The sequence below is a fragment of the Phyllostomus discolor genome, chromosome 8, assembly GCF_004126475.2.
Source record: "Phyllostomus discolor isolate MPI-MPIP mPhyDis1 chromosome 8, mPhyDis1.pri.v3, whole genome shotgun sequence".
Taxonomy (NCBI): domain Eukaryota; kingdom Metazoa; phylum Chordata; class Mammalia; order Chiroptera; family Phyllostomidae; genus Phyllostomus; species Phyllostomus discolor.
In genome coordinates this window covers 43657575-43673299 of record NC_040910.2, presented here as the reverse complement: position 1 = coordinate 43673299, position 15725 = coordinate 43657575, and the positions used below count along the sequence as shown (strand labels likewise).

The 15725-nt window shown below is 55.2% G+C and overlaps 1 protein-coding gene across 2 annotated transcripts; it reads left to right on the top strand.

Annotated features, from left to right (window-relative positions):
* Positions 1–286: 286 nt before the first annotated feature.
* Positions 287–15725, top strand: ZNF653 (zinc finger protein 653). 2 transcript variants are annotated; one of them, XM_028519481.2, is made up of 9 exons: positions 287–633; positions 5190–5233; positions 7253–7468; positions 12031–12642; positions 12773–12953; positions 13035–13146; positions 14144–14258; positions 15043–15142; positions 15317–15725. In XM_028519481.2, the coding sequence occupies exons 1-9, from the start codon at positions 341–343 to the stop codon at positions 15492–15494; spliced, it is 1851 nt and encodes a 616-aa protein (XP_028375282.1). In that variant the 5' UTR covers positions 287–340; the 3' UTR covers positions 15495–15725. The 2 variants fall into 2 exon arrangements, with proteins under 2 accessions (XP_028375282.1, XP_035890272.1); XM_036034379.1 differs by lacking the exon at positions 14144–14258 and having other exon boundaries at positions 341–633.

Genomic DNA, 15725 nt, shown 5'->3' with positions numbered 1-15725 from the left:
CTCCCACCTTTACATGCACTGAGGATAAAGGCGTGAAGGGAGAAACCCCCCTCACCCACCTGCCGAGGTCTACGGATTCGTCTGCCGCTTTCTTCCCAGGGTTGTCTTCAAACCTTCAGCTTTTTCCTCCATACGAAGTTAGAATGTTTAACAGAAATGAAGTGAGAAATGGGTTGTCCCTCGTACTTGTTTCACGCATGCGCAATTTCCGCTTTCTGACTCCTTTTGACGCTGCGGTCCGTAGGAGTCCAAGAGAAATTTCCCCGCGGCGCGGAGGATGCACGCCACTTCCGGCCGGGCTCTTAACAACGGGGGAGGTTGGTAACCAGGGAGGGGGGGGATGGCGGAGCGGGAGCCTGAGGCAGAGGTGGAGGCTGAGGCGGGAGCAGGCGGGGAGACGGTGGCCGAGGAAGGCGCGACAGGCCGCAAGGCGCGGGGTCGGCCGCGGCTCACGGAGTCGGACCGGGCTCGGCGGAGGCTCGAGTCCCGGAAGAAGTACGACGTGCGGCGCGTGTACCTGGGCGAGGCGCACGGGCCCTGGGTGGACCTGCGGCGCCGCAGCGGCTGGAGCGACGCCAAACTCGCCGCCTACCTCATATCTCTGGAGCGCGGCCAGCGAAGCGGTCGCCACGGGTGAGGGGGCCCGGCCTGAAGGAGGGAGGGAGCGAGGGAGGAGACGCCCCCATCCCCCGCTGAGCCTGGTCCCGCCCCCTCCGCCCAGGCTCTGCCCCTTGGCACCTCTGAGCTCCGCCCAGCGGCCCGGGTGCGGCCTGGGTCTCCGATTGCCGGTCCTGGGACGTGCCTGGCTCGCGGCCCCGCCTCCAGTCGCTCTGACCGCCCAATCCTAGGATGCATCCAGCTTCGACCCGCCTCCTGGGCGCTTGGCCCCGCCCGCTAGAGCTCTGGCTGACCAATTCTGGTACGGGCCCCACCTCCAAGCCTTCTAACTGCCCGATCCCTGGAGGGGCGGCCCCGCCCTACTGACTTCTCAGACCTCACAGGCCTCATCTCCCACCTTATAGCCTGGGATTGTGACTGCACACAGCCCTGCCCTCATGCGGTGCCCCAGCTTGGACTCTGAGTGGCCTCATTCCCACAACCCTAGACTCCACGTACCCTAAGGACCCCCCACAATCCAGATGGAATCCCCCTAAACCTCTTGGCTCCTGAGGAGCACATCAGCTCAGGGAGACTCAGGTGAATAGGAAGCCCTGAGTTAGCCGTGCAGGTGTAAGGCAGAGGTCTTTGTAGTCTCTACCGTGAGAATGAGCACTGTTGATGGAATTTTTCGCTTCCAGCTTTATTCGTTGATGTAATGATGAAATGAGTTAAACTACCGCAGAGGGCTTAGACCATTGCTAGCACTCAGTGAGCACTCCAGGTATTATTAGCTGTTAGGTGATGTTTGTTCTGTATCACAAGCAGTTCTGCGACAAAATCCTTGTTCTGCCCTGGTTTTGTTTGCACATGTTTGCATGTTCCCCCTCACGTGGGGGAGGTTCTGAGGGTCAGCATTCAGCCAGATCCTGCTGAACTGCACCCACCTCAGGGTGCTCCTGAGGGTGGCTGGTTTATATATGCCTGAGAGCAGAGCAGGAAATGGTGGATACTTAAAAAACCTCAAGCCAGTGTTCCACTGTTGGAGTTTCTGATTCAGTTAGTTGGAGTGAAGTTGCAGACCCTGTATTTTTTTATTGCAAAGCTTTCAAGGAAGACTTGATGTGTAGCTGGAGAACCACTGGCCAGAGGGAGCCCTTGGAGGTCCGTAAGCTGAAAATGTTATTTGCAGAAGCTTGGTTTGGCTGAGCAGGAGCTGTGTGGGCCTGCAGGACTGTGCGGGGCCACTGAGACAACCCAGGCAGTGTGTAGCAAAAACCTGGCTCTGGGGCCCACAGGTAATTGGGAAAGTACACTGGCCTAGGTGAGGGTTATTCTATGGGGAAAATAGACATGACCAGTGTTTCAGTTGTTCCATTATTTATAACCTATTTTGTGCTTGGAAGGATTTCAGTTCAAGGGCTGTAAAACATGGACAAGAAAGCAGAAGTGGAAATTAGGCTGAAAAGAGAAAGGAAAATGAGTGGCACAATGGGGCCAGAATCAGTGCTGTTAGATTGAGGCATAAGTCACAGGGGACATGACCAGCACAGTCTCATGGCATGACAAGGTAAAAATCTGACCAGAGGGGTGCAATAGATATGAAGTGAGAATGGCGAATGGACCATGAATTTGCCCTGGCACTTTCTAGCAGCCCATGGAAAAAGGATGACAATGATCATTGAGGAATTTCCAGTGTTTCTTTGTCCATTTGTTTAAGGAACACTTATTGAGCACCTACTGTGTGCCAGGCACATGTATAAATTGTGGAGCTGACATTTTAAAGGGCAGAGGGCAGAGGCTTATCTGGTGTGCAAAGGCTTGTCTACTGCAGACAAGAAACGTAACATAAATTATGTATATGTGGGAGATTGATAGGGACTGTGGTAAAACAAAAATGAAATGAGGGAAGAGGAATCAGGAATCAGAGAGGTTTAAATAAGGTATCGGGGTGGGGCCACCTTGAGAAGATAGCATTTGAGTAAATACCTGAAGGAGGCTAGGGAGAGCCATGCAGATATCCAGGGAAGAGTGTTAGAGGAAGAAGGAATAGCAGGTGCAAAAGCCCTGAGGCAGAACCCTGTCTAGTGGCCCACAACCCAGGCATGTGCCATGACTGGGGATCAAACCCGAAACCCCTTGCTTCTCAGGCCTGCACTCAACCCACTGAGCCACACCAGCCAGGGCTCAATGTTATTTTAATCAAAGATATTAGAAATGCCAGTGTGTTTGGATGCTGGTGGAAATATCAAGTCAAAAGTGAAATTGAAGTGCAGGGGAGAATGAGGGACTCTTGCTGGCCACCCTTTGGGGCTGGCCACTGAGAGGAAAGTACAGTCAGGTCCTGGAGAAGCTTTAACAATGGTTGACCTCCAATGCAGGTGGCTACTGCAGGGAGTCACAGAGATGGAAGTGCTTGGAGAAGTGGGCAGAGGGGCAGCATAGTTTGGATTGAAGGAGAAAAGGCTGTGTTAGGGCCAGAATGTGGCCTGATCTCATAGTAGCTCTGTGTGGGAGGCACTGCTATTATCCCTGCTTCACAGATTAGGAAACTGAGGCTCAATGGGGATGACACTTGCTTGAAGTCACACAGCCAGAGATGAGACTTGAACTGGGATCTAACCAATGTCAAGCATATTCCTACCACAATATGATGTCCCCAGCATCCCAGCCATGGCAAGGCCTTGAGTGATTGGAGGTGGCTGTGGGTATTTGGACTTGGGTTTAGGGGAAGATCTGGTAGTCTGGCCCCTTAGAGGGCATAGAGGCTCCTGGGATGGGGCAGAGGGAGGCCGATCTTCAGACAGAGGTCAGAGCCTGGGGCAGGAAGGACGAAAGAGCCCCGAGGAGCTGTCCTGGGACCAGACTTGGGGTATGGGCTCTGAGAATTGTTATCAGGCTGGATGGGGGACTGAAGGGGTGGGTGGTGGAGCTGAGGAGAGACCCTGGACTGGCTTTCAGGATATTTGTGGCAAGAGTGTGGCCCTGGCCACAGCGGGGAGGTCAGTGTTCCAGGACTTGGCTCTGTGATAATATTGATAATCATAATGATCACTGTCACCATTTGCTGAGTGATTACTAATGCCAGAGCTGTACCAAGCTTTTTACAATGCACATAACTTCATACCAACCTCATGAGGAAGTTGCTGTTATGATCCCATGCCACAGATGGGGAAACTGAGGCACAGAGAGGTTAAAGTCTCTCACCCAGAGTGCCTGAGCCTGCTGCTGCAGTGTAGAAGGAAAAGAAGGAAGCAGCCAGGGTGAGGTGGGCACACCTAGAAGCATGGTGGCAGGAAAGTAGAGGGAAGCCCCTACCAGGTCAGAGAGAAATGGCTCCAACATACTTGCCCTCGGTCTGTGCAGAGCCTGTGCTGGGCCACAGCCAGGTGACCCAAGAGGGGTCAGGAACCCGCCTTGTAGATCTGATGAGGGCCCTGGCCTTTGGTCCTGGCTCTGCCCTGGGCTCCCCAAGGCCATGGCTCACTGAGGGGCTGTCAGTGGGGATGTTGGACCCCAGGCAGGGTGGGAAAGGCCTCGGAAGCAGTGATTGAATGGCCTAAGCTGGCTGAAGGGGAAGGACTGCTGGAGGAGGGCAGTGTCATGGGCCGAAGCCCTCGTAGAGCAGGCAGTTAGGGTCAGGGAGCAATGCCTGTCCTCCAAGCTGTGTCTGACCGTTTCCCTGGGCTCTCGGCCAGCCTTGGGGGTAGGCATTGCAGGACCCTTGATAGGGCAGCCCAGGTTCTATTGCTGTATAACAAATGATCACAAACTCAGTGGCTTAAAACTACACAAATTTATCATCTCACTTTGGGTCAGGAGTCTGGCATGTTTTAGCTGAATCTTCAGCTCAGGGTCTCACAAGGCTGAAATCAAGGTATCAACCAGCTATGTTTTCATCTAGAGGCTCAGCTGGGGAAAGATCTCCCAGACTCCCTCATAGTATGGGCAGAATTCACACGCTCAGGGTTGTAGGACTGAGGTCCCTACAGTCTTGCTGGCTGTCGGTGGGACCACTCTCAGCTCTCAGAGGCCATTTGTTCTCAGGTGTCCTTGCCATGTGGCCCCCCACAGGCTCCTTCACATTTTCAATCTCTGGTTTCTGACTTCAGCAGGATCCTTGTACAGGCTCCCCAATTAGATGAGGCTCCCTCTTGATGAGTTCAGCCACCTAGCCACAGGAGTGGTAGTCCTTCATATTCACAGGTGTGCCCCACTTGTGGAGAGAGGATTAGACAGGGTGTGTATCCAAGAGTTGGGATCATGGAGCTATCAAGAGGTCAGAAAGGGCTGCCGACTTTCTGTACCCCTTCCTGACCTCGCCACTCCCTGGCCACAGGACCCTGGCCTGGAGGCCTCACCCCTCTGAGCCTGTTTCCCACTCTGTGAGGGGGGTGGTGATACTAGACCGCCCTCCAAGGGCAGTTGTCCATGTAGGAGAGCCCAAGCAAAGGGCCATGAGAAACAGAACAGGCTCAGGAAATAAGTTAACATTTTGCCCCAGAGCAAGATGAGGGGTAGCCAGAGTTGCTGTCATTTTCTCATCATCAGCCAGGCCCTGCGTCACTTCCCCCTGCCTCTCTCTGTTACAGGAAGCCTTGGGAGCAGGTCCCCAAAAAGCCAAAGAGGAAGAAAAGTAAGTGGGGCTACAGCCAGGGGGGAGGGGTGGGTGCTGGGAATTCCTGGCTTTGTTGCTCCCCTCCTCTCATTCTCTCAGGAACCACTTATGGAGAGCCTGTATGTGCCAGGCACTGTGCCGAATAGGAGAGCCCCAGCCCTTCCCTCACAGAGCCCACAGTCTCCTGGGAAAGAAAAGGGGCAGTCTGAGCAGAGCTGTGACCGAAAGGGGCTTAGGGCCCTGGGGCTCAGAGGAGAGGCCTCACCTAGCCTGGAGTGGGACCGAACCTGTGGTGTGCCCAGCAGGGGTGCCCTCCTCATCCCCATTGTAAGCATAAAGACATCCTGGAAGGCCTGGTCACTGCCCCAGGCTGCACAGCTGGAAAGCGGCAAGGCCAGCCTGTAAACTCAGGTCCTCCGGTCTCCAAAGCAGTTCCCTTAGCTCCTCTGCCCTCCTGCCCAGTGTGTGGGAGTCAGCCAGGGAAGAGCCAGGCAGAGCAGAGGGAACAGCTTGTGCCAGGGCCTAAAGGGCATATTGTGTGCCAGGCTCAAGGGGAGCTGGGCGTGGGCAGTCAGAGCAGAGGCCTGGAGCACATCCCTCCTGCCCCTAAGCCCCGGGGCGGTGGGTCTGGAGCCCTGTCCAAAGAGCCAGCTCTTCAGGGACAGCCCTCTGGTGGCAATGAGCATCTCTCGTTCTCATAGTTCTCAGAGGCAGGGGCCAGGTGAGCTAAGACCATGACACCCCAAATCTTAAAGGGGTGGGAATGGAGATAAGGAGGCAAGTGCTGAGCCAAGGAGGTGGCTTACTGTTGGTGCCACCATGGTTGTCACTGTGTTGGAGGACCTGGGCACTATCCCCAGGCCCAAGGACCTGTCCTGGGCACACTCCTCATCTCCTAGCCTGGAAGATCGGAGGCACACCTTCTTCCTATTTGCTGAGGGGCCAGGATCATCACACGTATCGCTGGCACCACTTCTTGGGCACTTGCAGTATGTGTAGCCACATTCTGTGCCCTGTCTATATCTCACTCCCTAACCTCCTCCCTGTCAGTCTTCAGGGAATGGGGACCTTTATTCTTCCCTGACCAGAGTGGGTAACTGAGGTTTGGAGAAGCCAGGTCACTTGCCTGGAGCCGCGCATCCAGGAAGTGGTAGGGCCAGGAATCGAACCCTGGAGGACTAGCTCCGCCATTCCCACCCCCTTGCAATACTATATGTAGGTGCTGGATATACAGGAGGAACAGCCCAGTTAAGTGTCCCTGCCCTTCAGGAGCTGACATCTAATGTGGGAGACAGACAAGAAACATGAAAACGAAGAGGCATACATAGATGGTATCCAGGTGCGACCTAGAGAAAAAGGACAGCAGGCCAGGTTGGCTAGAGGAACAGGGAAGAGAGGGTGGCTGACCAAGGGAAAGGCCTGAGTGGAAGTGAAGGGGGTAAGGCAGTTACCTGGCAGAAGGGGAGGCAGCCAGTGCAAAGGCTCTGAGGCTGGGCCACATCTGGCTCTGAGGACCAGGGAGGAGGCCGTGAGGCTGGAGTGAGGTGAGCAGGGAGAAGGGTGGGAAGAGGCGAGGACGGAGTGACTGGGCAGAATTTATCAACTTCCGGGAGTACTGCAACTTTTCCAACAAGTGAGGTGGGAGCCACAGAGGATTTTGAACAGAGGAGGCACATGACCTGACTCAGGTGTTCACAGGCATGCACGGCGGCTATGAGAGGACTAGATTGGGAGCAGGGCAGTGCCGAGGGACTGATCATCAGTAAGAAGCAGCCTACAATGACTGTACCTCCTGTGGCTGTGGCCCACCGTTTATATGACGTAATTCATCCAGTGAGGACAGTGTCTGGCCAGCCTCTGCTGTCTCCAGGGTGTGTCTCATCTCTTGGAACTTCAGTTCCTTCACCTGTGAACTGGAGACACATCTGGACAGGGTTCAGGAGGGTGTCTCAATCCCCAAGAGCCAGAAGGCCCAGGTGGTTCTAGGGGCTGTACTGCCCTTGGCCTATCCCTGCCCCTCTGACCCTGTGTACACAGGGCGTCGGCGCAACGTGAACTGCCTGAAGAATGTGGTGATCTGGTATGAGGACCACAAGCACCGCTGTCCATATGAGCCGCACCTGGCTGAGCTGGACCCCACCTTCGGCCTGTATACCACAGCCGTGTGGCAGTGTGAAGCTGGCCACCGCTACTTCCAAGACCTGCACTCACCCCTGAAGCCGCTCAGTGACTCAGACCCCGACAGTGACAAAGGTGGGTCTGTGGGGTAAGGGCATGCAGTGGCCCCGGTGTCTGGGGGTCTACAGCTCCTTGTGGGAGAGAGACCCTCCCTCCTGGGTCTTACTATCCTTGGACCGGCATCACAGACACCTCAGCAACTAGATGGCACTTGTGCTGGCTTCAGGGGCAGAGTGCAGACTCGTCTGGCCATGCTGCAGTCTTTGAGTCCTTGCAGATCCTGAGACGCAGTTCCCATTTCACAGAGGGACAGCTGAGGCACAGGGCTGGAGAGAGGGAAGGGAGGGTGCTGGGCCTCAGACTTGCCAGGGTGGCTTTTCTCTCCTGGCCTCCTCCTCCTCTTCTGTTTTCTCTAGTCCTTTCTCAGCATCAGGGTGTGTCTCTCCCAGTCTCATCCTCTTTCCTTTTCTCCAGCCTGCTGGCCTTGTCCTATTCCTTGTTCTCTGTCTCTCTTATCCTCTCTGTGCTTTATCCTCTCTCTTCTGTCTCCTTCCTATTCCTTACCTCTCCCCACTGTCTTTCCCTGTTTCTCCCCCATCCCACACCCTTTTGGTCTTCCATTCTCTGCCTCTCAGTCACCTCACTCACCCCATCTCTCACTGTCCCTGCTCCTCTCCTGCCATCTCATGTTGATCATACCCGTGGGCTGGCTGCCAGCTCAGGGCTGGGAGGGACTCAGTTATGGAGTTCCAGTGAGACCTGGTTGGGGGAGCAAGGAGATGCTATGGGTGGTGAGGGACTGCTGCCTGCTTCAGAGGCTTGGCATGAGCTCTAAGAAGTAGCGTGGGGCCCGCTGCCAGGAGTCCTGCCAGGGCTAAGGGTGGGGTCAGTTGTTGGGACTGAGTCTGAGCTGGCAGGCATTATGGAGCAGATGGCATCCCAGCTGGCGAGGGGAAGCTGTGGGCGAGAGGTGTTCCAGGTGGGCACCCTGACCAACGGCCCCCTCTGTTGTGTGTCAGTCAGGCCCCCAGTATGAAGCCTGCCCCTCAGCCATTCTGTCCTGTGCTCCACTCCAGGCCCACCCCAAACCACCCTGAGTCCTCCGCATAGTCCTGCCATTCACCCCACGGAGCAGTCCAGGAAACTGAGGTTTGGGGAGCGATGTGACTGGCCCATCTGGAGCTGGTGATGGATCCATCTGGGATGGGGGTGACACCCAGAAGAGCTCCCTTGTACCCCAGCATGACTTTTACACCAGCAGCTGTTGGATCTGGGCTCTTGGGAATGTACACTGGGATCAATTCCAGGTCTGCTGTGGCTGCTGGGGGCTGGTAAGAGAGTGCCTGTGTCCCTGGCCCAGCCCTGTTCCCTCAAGCAGCACCTTTATCTGCTCTGCATGGGGCAGCCCTGCCACCTCTCACTCAGTAAGAAGACCCCCTTCCCAGGGACTGTGGGAGGCCAGGGGTACACGGTAATTTCTCTTGTTTTATTATCATCTTGAGCAAAATCCACTGTCAGCCTTAGCAGCCAGACACTGCACTCAGAGACCCAGACGCACACCCAGCCATGCTTCCACCTCATCAAGTGATTGCCCCCTCCTTCAGGGTGGAGCAGGGTTCATCCCACTCTGCAGATTACAGGGTGTTGCAAAGAGAGGCTGATACCCCTACTGCCCCTGTTGCTACCCCAGGCCCTGCTTCAGGAATGAGGCATTACAGTACTAAAGATAGTGGGTGCTTACTCTGAGCCTAGTACTGTCCTAAGCCCTTTATACATATTTACTCATTAAATACCCAGAGTACCCCCTGAAGTAGGTACCAAGTTATCCCCAGGACCCAAGAGGTTACATAAGGTGCCTGTGTTCACACAGCTAGAGGAGCAAGCGCTGGGATCTCCCTCCCCGCTGCAGTGTGGCTGCAGAGCCTACACTCTCTATGTAACCCTCTGAGGGTGTAGGACATGTGGTTCCCAGAGAGTGTGCCCCCAACTGTGTCACAAGTGTGTAAGTTAAGGGACAATCCTACATTTTTCCTGTCCCTAGTTTCTCCCTGTGTGGGGATCTTAGCACCAAATGCCTGGGTAAGATGTCAGCCCCTTTGACCTTCATTGTAGCCTTGGTCTGAGAGCTGTTCATTTTTGCAAATGTGTGCTCACTGTGTACCATATAGCCTTCTGAGCATTAGGGACTGTGTGCAGGGACCCCCATCCTTGTGGAGTTTACTGTATGTAGGGGAAGCAGACAATAAGGTAGACAAATAAAATCCAGAGTAGACTGGGAGGTGGGAAGTATTTAGAGGGAAAATAAATAAGAGAAAAAGGTAGTTTGAGACAAGGTAGCCAGAGGCCTCCCTGGAAAAATACCATTGATGAAGGGTCTGATGGAGAAGGGAAGGAGCCCACACAGGTGTCAGGAGAGGGTTCAGCCCTGGCTGGTGTAGCTCAGTGGATTGAGCTCGGGCTGCAAACCAGGAGGTCTCCGGTTCAATTCCCAGTCAGGGCACATGCCTGGGTTGCAGGTCGGGTCCCCAGTGGAGGCCATGTGAGAGGCAACTACACATTGACGTTTCTCTCCCTTTCTCCCTCCCTTGCCCTCTCTCTAAGAATAAACAAATAAAACCTTTAAAAAAAAAAAAAGAGGGTTCAGGCAGAACAAGTGGCAAGTGCAAAGGCCCTAAGACAGGAAGCTGTCTAATGTCCCTAGGCATGGGAGGAAGATCAGTGGGGCTGGAGAGGAGGTGCAGGCTGTGTGGCTACAGCTAAGAGCTTTGACTACTGTACCAGGTGAATTGGGAAGGCTATTAACTAAATTAAGGCGGCTGCTGAAATAGAAATACCCGCAACTTGCCTTCATCCAGGACCCTGGTTCTCTGTGCTGGGGCTCCAGCCTCCCTGAGTCTTGTCTGGCTGGTGAGAACAGAGGTGGAAGTTCATGGCTGGGAGTTCACAACCACTTACATTTCACTGGGACTCGGCCACATGGTCACACCTATCTACAAGGGACTCTAGGAAATGTAGTCTGCTCAGGTACCAGGAGGAAGAGACTCAGGTTTGGTGAGCATCTGGCCTGTCTCTTTTACAGGAAGTGAAGGGCAGGTTCTCAGTCCAAGAGGGATGTGACCTAAGCAGGGGTTCACAGGCTCTCTGTGGACACTGCAGGAAGACAGACTGCAGGGGGTGAGGGTGGGAGCTGAGGAACCAGGGAGAAGGGACTGCATGGTCCAGGCAGGGGGATGGTGGGGCCATGACCAGGTGTGCACAGGGGAGGTGGGAGAATCTGTCAGCCTTCAGATGAATTTTGGATGCAGCACCAACAGGTTTTGCTGACAGATTGCAAGTGGGTGAGAGAAATGGAGAGGTCAAGGATAGTCCTGGGACTTGGCCTGAGCAACTAGGAGAACAGAGCTGCCATCCCCTGAGATGGGGACATCCATGAATGCTGCAGGCATTTTCTGAGGGAAAACTCAGAGCCCAGATTCACTGAGAGGAATGTGAGATGCCTGTGCACCCCCCGCGGAGGTGGGTCTGCAGAGAAGACAGTGGGATGTAACAGTCCGCAGCTCTGCAGGAGGTCTGGTGGGAGCTGTCCAAATGGAGACACCGGTGTATGGGTGGTGGCAGCACCATAAAAATAGATACTTGATCTTTGTTCTCAGTTCCTGGCACAGAGCTCCTAAACCCCTTGGAATTCCCTGAGAGAGGAATGCTTTTCTAACGTTATCATGAGTCCCTTTCTTAAGGAGCCCCTCTGGAACACACCTGGGCTCTATGCTAATGTGGTGACTCAGGGAGGGGCCATTAGATAGCTTCAAGAGGAGAAATGGTCACCGGAGAGACCAGACCCATCCTTAGAGGAACAATATCTCTCAGCCCCATCCCCAAGCCCCGGGCAGTGGACAGGGGCTGGAGATTGGGACATAAAAACTCGTGAACAATGTGGTTCAGATAGTTTCTGGGTTGGTGAACAGTGGAGGTGCTGAGAGGATGGCATACCTGGAGAGGGCATGGCAGCTTTGTGCCTCCACCCCTGTGCCTTGCCCTGTGCCTCTCTTCCATCCAGCTGTAGCTGAGTTATGTCCTTCATAATAAAACTATGATTGGAAGTGGAGTGCTTTCTTGAGTTTTGTGAGCCTTTCTAGCAAATGATCAAACCTGAACATGAGGTCATGGGAACTCCCAGCCTATAACCAGAAATACCAGTGGCCTGGGACTTGCAGCTGGTATTCAAAGTGGTGTCACTCTTGTGGGGTCTGATGCTAACTCCAAGTGGATAGTGTGAGAATTGTACTGAACTGTTGGACACCCAGCTGGGGTCAGAATCAGAGTACCATTTAATACTGTCATCCTGGCTGAAACCCTGGTGTGATCAGGACACTCAGTAAAGGCAGAACCTTCCAGACCTGTAAGAGCAAAAGAGGCTGAGAAGGAGCCACCAGGGAGGAGTCAAGAAACGAGTGGGCCAGAGGCTAAGGGAGGAAAGCATCTTTAAAGAGCAAGGTTAATTGGGGAGGATGGCAACTGAGAAGTGACCACTATTTGTGGCAATGAAGAGTCACAGTACCCAGCCACTGGTGAGCCCTCAACAAACACCAACTACTGTTGCCACTATTATAAATACCCCCTTTCTTCTATCACCATAGTGGACAATGGTCTGGTGGCCGGCAGCTCCGACTCGTCCAGCTCCTGCTCTGGCTCTGACTCTGAGGAACCCTCTGAGGGCCAGCCAGCCAAGGTGACAGCAGCAGCGGCCGCAGTTACCCCCACCAGCCCAGCGGGCAGCAGTGGACTCATCACGCAAGAGGGTGTGCACATCCCCTTCGATGTCCACCACATGGAGAGCCTGGCCGAGCAGGGCACCACACTGTGCCCCAACCCAGCAGCCAGCGGGCCAGAGGCCCTGGAGACAGTGGTGTGTGTGCCAGTGCCCGTGCAAGTGGGCCCAGGCCCAGGCACCCTTTTTGAGAATATGCCCCAGGAGGCGCTGGGCGAAGTGGTAGCCAGCTGTCCCATGCCAGGCATGGTGCCTGGCTCTCAGGTGATCATCATCGCAGGCCCAGGCTATGATGCCCTCACAGCTGAGGGCATCCACCTCAACGTGGCAGCAGGCAGCAGCACCCCCAGTGGGGGCCTGGGTGATGAGGTGCCCTGCACCATGATGGAGGGTGTGGCAGCCTACACCCAGACGGAGCCTGAGGGCAGCCAGCCCAGCACTATGGACCCCGCCACCATGGCAGGCATGGAGACCAAGAAAGGTCTGGGGGACCATGCTAGTCTTGGGGGGTCTGGGTGGGACATGGGAGGGGGAGGATGAGGAGTGGTCCCAGAGTGGACTCCTCGCTATCCTTAGTCCCCACAGACATCTGCCCTGTGTCTACCCCTTAGAGAAGGAGGACTTGTACATTCTCAAGAAGGAGGAGAAGGAGGAGCCGGTGGCCCCAGAGCTGACAGAGCTGGCAGCGACAGTACCTGAGAGTGCAGAGCCCGAGGCAGAGGCAGACGGGGAGGAGCTGGATGGCAGTGACATGTCAGCCATCATCTATGAGATCCCCAAGGAACCTGAGAAGTGGGTCTCAAGCGGGCAGGGGCGGGGATGAGGACATTGGCCCTGTGGGAGCCCCGACACCATGGGCCCCTTCCTCTCCAGGAGGAGGCGGAGCAAGCGATCACGGGTGATGGATGCTGATGGCCTCCTTGAGATGTTCCACTGTCCCTACGAGGGCTGCAGCCAGGTGTATGTGGCTCTCAGTAGTTTCCAGGTGAGGCTACCACCCAAATGGCTGGGCAGGGTCTGCTTCTCTGTCCACGTGCCCATGCACTGGAGTCTGGGCATTGAGGCTAGTGGAGGGCCCCACCAGACCTTGGCAGGTGCCACAGGTCTACCTCCCACAGTCCCATGTGCTTCCAGCCGACCCATCCTGCCTCAGCCTCTTTCTGCACATCCCTGGTGACTGCCTGGTCCTGGTCTGGTAGGTCCCCCACACACTTCTGTTCTTCCAGCCTCCCAAACCCCTACTGCCTCTGCCCTCTTAGCTCAGGATATCCCTCTACCAGGAAGCCCATGCCAGTCCCCCAGGGCTGGTGGGTCTTGCAGCCCTCAGGTCACTGCACCACCAAGACGTACCTACAGTTTTCCCACTAGGCCTGGATGGGACACCCCAAAGGCAGAGACAGGGTCTTTTCATATCCCCACTCTAGGCACAGGAGGTGGCATAATTAGGCCTTTGAATTTGCCAAATCATGTTTTCATTAGGCACATATTGAGCACCTATCAGTGCCTGGCACGGGAGCTAGAGATGTGCTAGTGAGTTAAAGAACAAAGGAATAAATGCCTAGGTGGTGGGGACAGCTGCAGCTGCCTGCTCCAAGCCCTGGGGGCACCATGGCAATAAGGCCTGCTGTGAGGCTTACAGCCCTAGAATCCAGTCCAGCCCTACTACTGCCCACCTGTGAGACATCAGCCAAACCACTGAGCTTCTGGAGTCTGTTTCCCCATCCATAAACTGGGCTAACCACTGGGCCTTTCACAGGTTATGACAAGGTTCGCTGATGCCCCAGCCCAGAGCCTGGCTGGAGTAAATGATCAGTAAAGCTGCTATTTGATTCCAGCATGCCCCTGGGCCCCAGCTCCGGGCTGGCAGTCCATTCCAAGTCCAAGAGCACCTCTCCTCCCTCCTCCAGTGAAGTTGGCCCCACCTTGCCTCCCCCCAGCCTTCACCTGTCCCCACAGCCCACTTCTGCCCCTCTCACCCCTAGAACCATGTCAACCTCGTGCATCGGAAAGGGAAGACCAAAGTGTGCCCTCATCCTGGCTGTGGCAAGAAGTTCTATTTATCCAACCACCTACGGCGACACATGATCATCCACTCAGGTCAGGCCCTGGGGCACAGGGGCCTGGGCCTCGGCACTAGGGAAGGGGCAGATGGGGTCAAACCTGGGCCCAGGACTGCCCTTTGCAGAGTTTCCTGCCTGTCCTCCACACGGACTGGTGTAAGATGGTGACACTTAACCTGGTGCCCACCAGACACCTCCCTGGTGCTCAGTAAGCTGGAGCTGTACAAGTCACAGTGACACCGACTATTCTAAATCATGTGGAACTGAGCAGGGCCTGGCTGTCTCTTATCTAACTTGGGGCCCTTTGGCCTTCCCACTTCTACAAACAGGTCTTATGCCAGAATAGTTCCAGGGCTGAGGAAGGACTGAACCACCCCACTTGGACAGGGAGGGGGAGCAAGTTTGGACAGGACCCGTATTCTGCTCCAAAAACCTCCTTGACCCAGGGTGTTGACTGCTGACACAGTGGCCAGTACTGGTGCCTGTGCCCAGCAGGAAGGCACAGCTTAGGATTTTTTGAGACTAGAACTTGGAATTTTTATGTGAAATCTCTCCAAAGTCTGAATATTGAGGTCAAATTCAGACCTATTCACACCCTGTGCCCCTCAGGGACCGAAATTCACATTCCACCTCTACCCTGGGTATACCTGGGCAACAGCCATGAGCCTGTCTTATTACCACCTCTGGTAATTAGAGTCGACATTCAAGTCCAGAGATGTGGGGGTTTGGTCCATCTGCACCCTACTTGGTCTCTGCAGCACAATAGAGACACCACAGCCCCCTCTTCAAGGGCAACGTCCTCAGCCTTGTTTTTCCCCCAGGTGTTCGTGAATTCACCTGTGAGACCTGTGGCAAATCCTTCAAAAGGAAGAATCACCTGGAGGTACACAGGCGTACACACACTGGCGAGACACCCCTGCAGTGAGTGATAGGTGTCCCGTGAGGGAGGGAGGGGATTCAGACTTGGACCAGCACAGAGCAGGTTCCACTGCTGCGGTTGCCATGCCCAGTTCCACCTGTGCTCTGGTCCCTGGTGGCGCTGACTGTCTCTGGGGCTGGCCCTGCCCACTCTGACTGTGCCCTGACTCCTGGCAGGTGTGAGATCTGCGGCTACCAGTGCCGACAGCGTGCTTCACTCAACTGGCACATGAAGAAACACACGGCAGAGGTGCAGTACAACTTCACTTGTGAGCGCTGCGGGAAGCGTTTTGAGAAGCTGGACAGCGTCAAGTTCCACACTCTCAAAAGCCACCCAGACCACAAGCCTGCCTGACCCAGCCAAATGACAGACTGGTCCTATTTATTCGTCTATTCTAATGCCACTCCCAGGCCTGGTGGCCTGGACAGCCTAGGGGCCACCTGGACCGCAGGCCGGAAGGTGGTGCCCCTACCCCACCCCAGGGCTGGTCCCCCACCCTGCTCTGTCCCCAGAGCTGGCCATTGGGGTTGCACTGTTGGAACTGTGTGAAAAGAGGAGAGTGAGATTAAAGAGCGAGAAAGCAGA

Bases quoted from the DNA above. Each gene is read 5' to 3' on its own strand.
- ZNF653 (XM_028519481.2), top strand. From the start codon at position 341: ATGGCGGAGCGGGAGCCTGAGGCAGAGGTGGAGGCTGAGGCGGGAGCA. The intron at 5,234-7,252 runs GTAAGTGGGGCT...CTGTGTACACAG, and splicing joins AAAGCCAAAGAGGAAGAAAA to GGCGTCGGCGCAACGTGAAC. The intron at 12,954-13,034 runs GTGGGTCTCAAG...CTTCCTCTCCAG, and splicing joins ATCCCCAAGGAACCTGAGAA to GAGGAGGCGGAGCAAGCGAT.